Below are 10,413 nucleotides of genomic sequence, written 5' to 3' on the forward strand. Positions count from 1 at the left end.
AGGAATGACAACTGGGTCAAGCCCGTGAGGACCAAACACCAAGTAAGAAGCCAGTCTGACTGACAGAGAGAAGTCTTTGTTCTGTTCGCTCACACAACAGACCCTTCCCGCTGCTCACAGTAAGGCTCCCTAACCCCGCTCCCATCAGCACAGAGCTCTCCTGCCACTCGTCTGTCTGCTGTGACTGCCCTAAAAGGGGACTGTGGGTGCTGGACCTGCTTCTTACAGTGTGGACAAACATCTCCTAGGAACAGAGATACAGAGGATGGCAATGGCTGGCGGCTTCCAGTCACTCTGGCTGCTCACTTGGGAACGACATAATGACTTTCAAGTAGTTTTTTATTTTATATGTCTGAACTCCTTCTACCCCAAAAGGACCATCCTGAGCATACCTGGGTCTTGATAGACGTGGGAAACATTGTGTTCAATCACCACCTCATGGACAGCGGGATCAGGAACAAGGAAAGACTTGTTGTAGGGAGGTTTGAACAGGCATGTCTCCTGGACACCATCTCCAAAGTCCCACCTGGAGAAACACACAAACCGTGTTATGCTGCACAACAGAATGACGGAAATCCCAGAGGAACCTTGGCCTGGCCTAGGGCTGTCTTCTGGGCTGGAGTGTCCAGAGAAAACACAGGAAGCATAATGCCAGGGATCAAAGCAGTGGCTGTGCCCAGTGCTGCAGAACGGTCGCTGCAAGAGGAGTAGAGCCCTGTTGAGAAGAGGAGGAACCCAGCACTAAAGCAACGTTGCAATCTTTTACAAGAAAAGTCTTTCAGCCTCAACTCTAGGTCCCAGCCAGCATGACTGAACCACACTTGGCAGGGATTTCAAATTAACTAGACAGCAGCTGAGAAACGGGCCGTTTGACACCGGCCCTGGGAAGAGACGCGGAGCAGCGAGGCTGGTAAGCTACGCACAGGAAGGTCCTGAGTTTGGGCAACTTGCAAAGGACTCACAGGAACAACGCATCCACAGCAGAATCAACCTGAACCCTCGCTGTAAGCTCCACGGTGCTGTTCTGCGGGAGGACCGGCAGGACACCCAACACAGTCAGGTTCTTCATCTTATTCATCATCTCCACCGTGACGTTGTAATTGACTGTAAAGTTACTGACGTGGTTGGAGGCGGTGAGCTGGGAAGGACAGTAGGACAAAGAATGCGTTTGGGATCACCTTGCCGTGCTGCCCTCTCCTGAGAGTGGGGCTTCGCTGTCTGAAGAGGTCCCACCAGGCAGGCGAGCATGTCGGGTCAGGGGCGAGTTGCCTGGGGGACAGGGGCAATAGCCTGAATGGCACTGGAGAGCAGCGTAGGCTGGAAGGGCACCTACCCAGCAATGCCACTCTTGCTGGAACCACCACATCTCCACCACTAAAGTGTGTCCAAGGAAGGACTGGTGTGGTGACACAATTCTACCCCCCACACACACTCATGGGCCACTCAACACAGGGTGCAACTCCCCTCTCTGGGTCACACAACAATCCATCTGAAAAGCCAAATGGGGACTGCAAAGGGCAGTGGACCACAGCGTTAAGGCTCCCCCAACACTTCTGGCTCCTGCTTCTCCTACTCTCCGGGGACAACAACAATCACCTCCCGCAGTGGTCCAGAGTGTTGAGGCACCCCCTTGGTGCACCTGGCTCCTACTCCCCTCCTTTTCATCTCCGACCTTCTTACAACCTAGGTTACTTGTACTTGGTTGTGGCCCAAATGGGGGATGCCAGGACCCCAAGATCCAGCAAGTTCTGGGCATGCACAAACTGAAACATGACATCACTTGAGTTAGGCTGAAGTGGAAGAATACCTGACAGAGGCTAATTATCTCACACCCACTAAACAATGATCCAAAATAAGCCCCTTTGAGCTCTCCTGGATCACAGCGAGCTGCATCTCCCCTGAGCTGGGACACTTCCCAGGACCATCTGCCAGCAAGGCTGATGCAAGGCCTGGGCAAGAACCACCTCCTTGAGACTCAACCACAGCCTGCTGAGTAATGCTGATGCGTGGTGAATATTGACTAAACTCAAAGAGGGAAATTTTGACTGTAGGTTGGCATCTTCCACCCAACTCTTGACCTATTCAGGTGTTTTGCTCTGTGCACCAAGGGTGGGCGCTGGAGCCGTCTGTCTGTATGCATGTCTGCATGTCTTGGGTTTGTACATATCTATTTTGACTTAAGGTACCTTGTAGTAATTTGGTGTGATTCTTGTCATTCTCGAATCTCTAATCAAGTCAATTTGACTTTGCTAAATCACCTGCTAGTTCATTAAGCACTGCTAAAATCCAGCCCTTCTGATCTACCTTACACCGGCAATAAGTCCTGAGCTGCTGTCAAATCAAACTGTGTTAAGTACATTTATCCACGACAACTGATACTAGAGCAAGAGGGCAAGGCAAGCTTCCCACCCTGAGACTCCTCTGCCTCTGAACTCGCCAGTTCCCCTCTGCCTGGTCCGATGTGCCACACACAGTCTTCACCTGCTGAGCCCAGGTGCTTGCTGCCACCAAGGGCACGACAGCCACCCACAACAGCCTGCTTTTCCTAAGACAAGTGGCAGATGGGTGGCTCCATGCAGAGAGTGGGGATGGGAGACACATAAAACCAAGCAGATCAAGCTCCAGCATCCTGGGTGTGGTGGGCGCAGAGAGGGAGAGTGAATTTGGGCAGAAGAGGGAAAGGGAGAATCAACAGGAAGAGATGAAGAGACGTGACAGAAGTAGAGCAGGATCCTCAAGATTATCTGGGCATGTAACACTGACATGGCACCTGATGACGAAGCATCTTGGCACCTCCTCACCCGTGGCAGAGCTGAGCTGCTGACACAAGGGATCCTTCAAATCCAGCTGAATAGAGACCTTCCACCCCAAGAGATGAAGAAGTCTGTTACACCGAACCCAGTGGACCCCAGACCGACACCACCTTGTCAGCTCCGTACAGAAAAGCAACCCAGGCTGTCAGCGCAGTGCGGACAGTCCGGGTGAAGACCCAGCAAATCTGTCACTCAGCACTGTGCTGCACCAAGCAAATGGGTGCTCGTGTGTCCCCAGAGCTCAGGCTGGTGGCTCTCCAGGAAGCCATCAGTTACCCTGCAAAAAGATGGAGCAGCTGGGAGCCTGACTCTGCATGGTTCTGGCCAGAGATAAATTCCGCTTCCACAACAGACACCTCCCTCTGCCCAGACTCTCCACTCTTACCCTCTGCGGTCATAACAAAGCGCAGCGTTCCAGTCTCCACTAGTACAAACAGAACAGGACAGAGACCAGAAGAGCTTGTGGCAGAAGCTCTGTCCGGGCTGTGAAAGCCTTACGTTCACATCCTGCCTATGCCTGGTTCTGAACCCATAGGTTCTGAGCACCTGGCAGTGGGATGCTGGAGAAAGAAGGACAGATGCTCCGTGAACAGAATGGAGAACGCGGAGAAAAGAGGAGAGAGTGAAGACAAGGAAGTCAGTGAAGTCAGCTGTAAGAGAAGAATAGAAGAAACTATTTGCATTTGCAAGAGCAGCTCAGTGAGAAATAGCAGATGAGCTTGTCAGGAGCACAAGGAAAACCTCCTAACCCAGCTCTGCCTCCTCCTCTCCCTGCTGCTCTCCCTGCTTCGTTTGTGGGATGAGCTGGGAACCCAGGACTGAAATGGTATCAGGGGAAAGGCCTTGGCTTACCGAAAGCTTGTACACAGCCGGGCTTTGGTAGATAACATTGAAGACAACATTGTAAAAAGTGAAAGATGGCTTATCATCTACTGTCCATCGGAAAGTCACATCTGACCCAGCCTCCATCACAGGGATGTAGCTCTGAAAGGCACGAGAACATTTTATACCAGTGCAAGAGACAAGCATGCACAGCAGTTCCCAGCAGATCTCCAGCTGAACTGGAGAGGGAGCAGAGCCAGGCTGGGAGGCATCACACACCTGCAGGACAGCACCCTCCAAGCATGACACAGAGGTGCAGGATCATCTGCGGCTTCGCTGCTGGTGGACTCCACAAATCAGCAGCAGAGAGAGAGCAGAGCCCACAATGCCTGCTCCCGCACCCCAGTGCTCTGCTCTGGCCATCAGGCCTCTGCCTCACCAGCTAAAAAACTTCCTGATATCTCTGCAGGAACAGCTCAGCTTTAGCTACACCTGTAAGCTGAGGCTCTGCCCCTCGTCCACTGATGGTTCCCAACCTGAAGCCTACACTGGTTGACCTGCACTGGACGGGGGGCCCCCTCCTCCTACAGTGCCTCCTGAGCAGACCGTGGCAGCCAGGAAGGGTGAGACCAACAGGCATTGCAGGCACAGGGTTCTGCCGTAAGCAGCCAGAGGTTGAACAGAGCGTTTCGCACAGAGCGACGGGCAGTTCTTCACAGGTTCCCAGGGCTCGGCTGTAGCAACGGGGACAGGGGACTGGAGAAGAAAAAAGACTGCAAATACCAGAGCAACTCCAAGACTTTGATGGATGGATGAAACATTTTTATCGTTTCAGCCAGCTGATCACAGAATCACCAAATTGTTTGGGTGGAAAAGCCCTTTCAGCTCCTCAAGTCCCCCTGTTCTCCAGCATTGCCAGGTCCCCACTGCCCCCTGTCCCTCAGCAGCACCTCCACACGGCTGGGAAACCCCTCCAGGGATGGGGACTCCACCACTGACCTGGGCAGCTTAAGGTCCTCCAGGCTCAACCCCCCCCAAGGTCCCTCAGTCTCTCCTCAGTGCATTGTGCTCCAGACCCTGCCCCAGCTCCGCTGCCCTGCTCTGGACACACTCCAGCCCCTCAATGTCCTTCTAGCAGTGAGGGGCCAGAACTGACCCCAGGAATCAAGGTGCAGCCGCCTCAGTGCCCAGTACAGGGCAGTAAGTGATTTCAGGATTTAGTAGAGCAAATCTGAACACCTTCAAAAGAAGGTAAGTATTGGCCTTTCATAATGCCTCCAGTTTTCTGCAGAACTGGAAGGCGAGCATCCCCCTCATAGGAGGTGCTGCCTTACCTCTGAGAGAATAAAAGTGAGGGTACAGCTAAGCTGCCCTCCTGCTGGAGAGCACCAGCACCTTCTGCCACACGCCTGCATCTGCAGCAGCTCTGGCACCAGCACTCCCAGCAAGCAGTGCTCCACCCGACCAGTGCAGAGCCAAATCCGCGTCAGCCAAACCCACCCTGTCAGCGGTGAAAACACTACCCACAAATTAAAAGCATCAGCGATCACTCACCACTCGCGTGTTCATCAGGACTCTGCTCTCAGGGTCAGGGGTGGCCCGCAGCCCACGGATGGGCTCCTCCACTTTCACCATGATGGTGATGTTCTGGGAGCTCACGGTGTTCTCCGCAACAAGCACATGGGTGCTTAGCCCCTCCCTGAGGCCGCTCAGGCTGACCACAGCAAACCAGGTGTCGTTGGTCTCCCTGGCACAGTCTGCCGTCAGCAGTGCCACAGCCGCTGGGCAGGACCCCTCAAAGGGGAAGGTGCGGTTGTCCCCCAGCCAGCTGATCGTCGCGTTTACCCCCGAGGAGAGCTTGACGACCAGGGTAGTGCGGTTGGATGGTAGGTAGACTCTGCTGCCCTGAGGAGCGGGGTGGATGACACGCAGGCCTGACACCCGGGAAGCCACCCAGAAGCTGCAGGACAGGTTGGTGCTAAAGACGCCATTGTCCACGCTGGCTCTGACCGTGTAGCGACCTGGATGCCCCAGCCCCGCGTTGTGGGGGCTGATCACCGGGACCAGCTGCTCCTCAGCGTAGCGAAGTCGGAGAGAGCAAACGGTGTCATTCATCCAGGAGGCACCGATGAAGGCGTCAGGCAGGCCCAGTGCCCACTCAGAAGAGTTCATGCTTAAGACGTTGGTTCTGTAAGGGGAGGTGGTACTTGGTTGGCACTGGAGGAGCGAGCCCAAGACTCCGTTGTGCTGGATACTGAAGATATCCTCAGCCCTGACAAAAATATTTTCTTTTCTGAAAGTGACCTGCAGAGAGAGGTGACATTTTGGGATTAATGCCACAAGTTAAGAGCACTCAGCACCCAGTTCTTGCCTGGGCAACATGGCTGGAGTTACTGCCAAGTGGAACCAACCAAAAAGCCGCAGATGCAAACCCAGCATGTGGGGACACTTCACCACTCCGCTCCCCTTGGCCACTCCCCATCGAATGTGCTAACAGACCAGTCAGCTTCACGCCCTGTCTCCTCTGCACAACAGTGTTCCAGTGGAACAGCCCAGGACACCTGCAGAACCTTTGGACCAGCCACGCTGTCACAACTGGTTACTGCAGGGAGCTCAGGGCTTAGAACAGGGAAGATGGAAAGCGGTGGAGTTTGTGACACTGAGCAAGTCACTTCATTTGCACAGACTTCAGTACCTCCACCTGCAAACTGGGAACGACTCTTTATTTACCCAGAGCACTCAGGAGGAAACCGCCCCACCTACGCACTGCTCCCAGCAGCTCATAAACACTGACCCGGTACTGGGAAGAGGGGCCAGCTGGTATCGTGAAGAGAAATTCCTTGATGAGTTCATAGCCGAGTTGGCTCTCGTTGTGCTGAAGGGGAACGGGGGCAGGGCTGCTGGCAAGAGAACTATTGGCACACTCGGTCGCGTTGCAGCAGTTGTTTGGTGACGAGCACAAACCAGTCAAGTGACACCACTGGAAGCCAGGAGGACATTCAAGTAACGTCCAGTTCCCATCATCCCGAGCAGAGCGGAATGGTTCTGTAGCATTTTTTCCCTCCTGGTAGTCTGGAAGAAGTGACAGAGAAAGCAACGATCACCTTTCTGACAAGTAACACCTTTAGCACACTGCTCCTTTGCGCCAAATTCACTATTTTCTTCCACTTTGACCAACAACGACACCACGCTTAGCAAAAGCCACAGCTGCACCACATCCTGCTGCTACGTAAGACAAGTGCCCTGTGTTACTGGAAAATTTCACAGCAAGCATTAAAGACAAGGTCAGTCTCTTTTCCAGTGAGGACACACCAATTTGCAGCCTGAGAAATCCACATTCAAGCGAAAGGAGTCTGAGCAAAAGCAGAGCTGGCTTTGACACTGAAAACGCATTAAGCAACTTCTCTAAGTTCATGTTTCCACGTCGAAGTATCAGCTTTTCAGTGTCAAAAATATCCTTTCGTACCCAGCCAACCCTATGGCTACAGCAAATGCTCTGCTGCAGAACTAACTGTTGCCAAAGTGTGACTATAGAGCTGTTGTACGAGGAGTAAAGGGATTATTAGATTATCTCATCCATCAGGAAGACATGGGCTCAGGAAAACGTTCTTCCCTGTTAACCTGTGGGGCCCAGCGGACCAGAACACATTCCCGTTTGACACGTCATGGCTTCCCACAGTATAAAAGCAACGCTCAGAAGATTAATTCCCTTCCGCGTGTTCCTTCTGCTCACACTTTCTTCATGCTCTCAGACAGATTTCTCCCCCCTCTTAATTTCCCCAGAACAACCACATCCCCGAGGCCACCTCAGGCTGTCCAACCACACCTGCAGATGTTGCACTTCAGGCTCCACAAAAAACAGGAACCAAATCTCTGAGCATTAAGGCTTCAAAGCCTCAGCTCTGAAGAGAGGGGCCACAAGGCCACACTCGCTCCATCTGGCGTGGCCTTGATGGTGTCAGCTCCAACAACACCACAGTGTTAGAGACGATGCCTCGTGTCTCACCTTCTCCATCGATCGGTCTGTGCACCTGGAAGCTCACTCGAACGGGTTGATGCAGCTGCTGCGTCACAAACTCCAGAGCAGTCAAATACCCCTCGTGCCTGACTGCCAGTTCAGGGAACACCATCACCTGCAAAACACACCAGGCTCTCACCTGCGGTATCTCCCCGGGCTCCCCCCGTGGCAGCAGGATGAGCAACCCCTCCTCACCTCCACAGCTTGCCATGGAGCTGGCGCCGCATCTTCCGTTATGGCTTTCACAGCCTCGTGTGCGTCAAACACAGGGTCTCCCACAAAGAAGTTTTCGGCGTTTAAGAGAACTCCTGTTTACAACGGAAATACACGGACGAAGCCCATGAGACTCGGCAAGGCCTGGGGCTGCTCCCCCCGCCCTGCCCCTGTGTGCTCACACCACACAGCAAGGCTGCAGCAGAGCTGGGGCCACTCGGGAATCTCCAGCTTTACTGCAGAAGCAGCTGCTCTAATCCTGTAGTTTCCTCCTCCTTCTTACAGGTGCTTTCATCTTTCCTCACCATGTTGGCTTTTGCAGTTCTCAGCAATTTTGACTTCTAGGACCCCTGCAAATACTTCTCCCTTCTCCCCATGATTTACTTTGAATTTTTGAGCAGGAGATGTGCTCCCCATCCTTCCTGTGCCCCTGGACTTCATGGGAAGTGGAGCCAGGACCAGCTGCTTTCTACCAGCCGCAACGCCTCTGGCTCACTCACAGCCAGGTCAGGCTCTGGGGACGGAGCACGACCAGCTGATGCTGTCCCCCCTCCCAGGACAAGTGGGCTCTTTTGCTGGCGATGGCTTTTCCCTTTCACCTACATCTTTTCCCGTATTTCATGCCCTTTCTGCTTCTCCTTCTTACTCCCTACACTGCTTTGGGAGATTGCATAAACACAAGCCCCCACAGCACACACCACGGGTAAGCTCACCTCAAGATCTCCAAGGCTCTATAGTCCGATAAGACCCCAACAGCTCCCAAAAAGGAGTCTGCGAAAGGACAGCAAGAGCCACCAAGGCAGCACCACGGCCTCAGACCCCGGCAGCAGCAGAGGCTGCTCAGGTAAGAGAGAAAAGCCATTTCCAAAGCCCTGCCTCAGAGCTTCGCTGCTGGCAAAGATCAGAGGGGGCCAAATCCTCCCGGTGGTTTATCCGTCAGGCTGTTGGGAACAGCACGGTTATGGTCAGCCCCACCTGCTCAGGGGTGATGCTCTGGGTGACGCCCCCCAAGCCCCTTTTTTCCCCAGCGCATGGCAGCGAGCAGGACACCCATCAGCCCACGAAGCAGCAGAAAACAGGGGAGAAGCAGAGCCCACCTGGTGGCTTGTACTCGCAGACGTAGCTGTGCTTGGCCATGCACAGGTCGGTGTTGCACTGGCCCGTTGGACCCATTCGGACGCAGTGGTCCGCATGTGACGGGTCAGGTTCTCCTGGCAGCCAGTTCTGACAGCTCTCCAGGTTAAACCCTTCACCTCTTTGCTGCGCTCCAGTGCTTGCAAAATCGTTGAATCCAATCCAGACATCGAGGCTTCTGTAAAAAGAAATACAGGGAAGGAGATGTCAGGAAATTATGAGTATTAGAAAGATGTGGGACAGGTGCCATCTATGGCTATCTACAAAAATAATAATCTTAACAATAGCAGCTTCATCTGGGTGTCACTGGCAGCATTTAACAGAGCCTTTTAGTTACCAAAGGATGTCAGTATCCATTCCACCACCAGAACCTGCCTCTTCAGTAACAGCTCTTTCCCATCACGCCATCCTGCTATCCACCCGCCCTTCAAACCTCTGACCTAAGCGCTACAGAAAGCCACCAGTCCTTCAGCAAACTGAGGGGACAGCCGAGCCAGAAGGATCTGGTCAGAGCAATTGATGCCAGCACCGCAGGGCAGCAGTGTGGGAGAGGGAAGCAGCTCAGGGCACCCCTGTGTGCGGCTGCAGCAGCCCCCGGTGATTGCTACCCCACAGCTCGAGTTACTCCAAGACCCAAATCCTCTCACTCAGGCTACAAGAGGAGCCAGTTAAAGGCTCCATCAGCACCACAGAGCTCATGACATACTGGTGAGCGCCAAGTCACACCTGCCACAACTGGTTCAGCACAAATACCAGAGAGGGTAACGGAACACGGGCAGGAGAGGAGAACCACGGGAGTTTGCTGTCTTCAGAAATGCCCAGGACTCCCTCCAACAGCACGTCTTCTCCTTCCCCAGGCTGGACTTGCTCCTTCGTATCAGGATGTTTACTAACTAACCCCCACGCTGCCCGGCCTCCCCTCCTGGCGGCACGGAGGGCCGGCGGCCACGCGCAGGGCTGGAGGGGCGGCCGAGAGCAGCTCTTTGTGGTGGAATAAGCCCCAGACAACAGAGGGACGTGGGATTACCCGCAAACTACAGTGTCAACCGGCTGACTCGAGCCTGAGGGCTCTCTCAGGAGAGCAGGCTGTCCAGGTGACCTGCTCTGTGGTTTGAGTGACCCCCACAGATGCTTTTAAGCCCCTACTGAATCACGACTTCAGAGGAATGGTACCGTCAGACCAAACCATCTAAAAAGCTGCATCTTTTGCTTTATTCTTGCAGATCCGGGGAATTTGCCACAAGTCAATTCTCCACTGCAAGCAGCACCAGTGCAGGATTAATCCTCGGATGGTGCCAGGAACGGGAGTGCCTGTTCTCTGCTGGGGGATCAGCAGCAGCTCAGCCAGCACTGCAAGGCAGTGGCCGTGGGGGGCCGAGTCACCGGCAGCCGCGGCCCACGGGGGGGCGGCAG

General features: G+C 54.0%; 1 protein-coding gene across 1 annotated transcript in view; it reads right to left on the reverse strand.

Annotated features, from left to right (window-relative positions):
• Positions 1–10,413, reverse strand: part of PKD1 (polycystic kidney disease 1 (autosomal dominant)) — a gene marked incomplete at both ends in the record, with an annotated part of 51,034 nt that overhangs the window by 32,362 nt on the left and 8,259 nt on the right. The window contains 8 exons of the mRNA XM_010131951.1: positions 393–526; positions 963–1,138; positions 3,666–3,797; positions 5,190–5,939; positions 6,430–6,707; positions 7,642–7,768; positions 7,849–7,961; positions 8,964–9,178. Of these exons, the coding sequence (XP_010130253.1) occupies positions 393–526; positions 963–1,138; positions 3,666–3,797; positions 5,190–5,939; positions 6,430–6,707; positions 7,642–7,768; positions 7,849–7,961; positions 8,964–9,178 (1,925 nt within the window). The remainder of the gene's footprint in view (positions 1–392; positions 527–962; positions 1,139–3,665; positions 3,798–5,189; positions 5,940–6,429; positions 6,708–7,641; positions 7,769–7,848; positions 7,962–8,963; positions 9,179–10,413) is intronic.

The sequence above is a fragment of the Buceros rhinoceros genome, unplaced genomic scaffold (genome assembly GCF_000710305.1).
Source record: "Buceros rhinoceros silvestris isolate BGI_N320 unplaced genomic scaffold, ASM71030v1 scaffold8712, whole genome shotgun sequence".
In the NCBI taxonomy this organism is placed as follows: Eukaryota; Metazoa; Chordata; class Aves; order Bucerotiformes; family Bucerotidae; genus Buceros; species Buceros rhinoceros.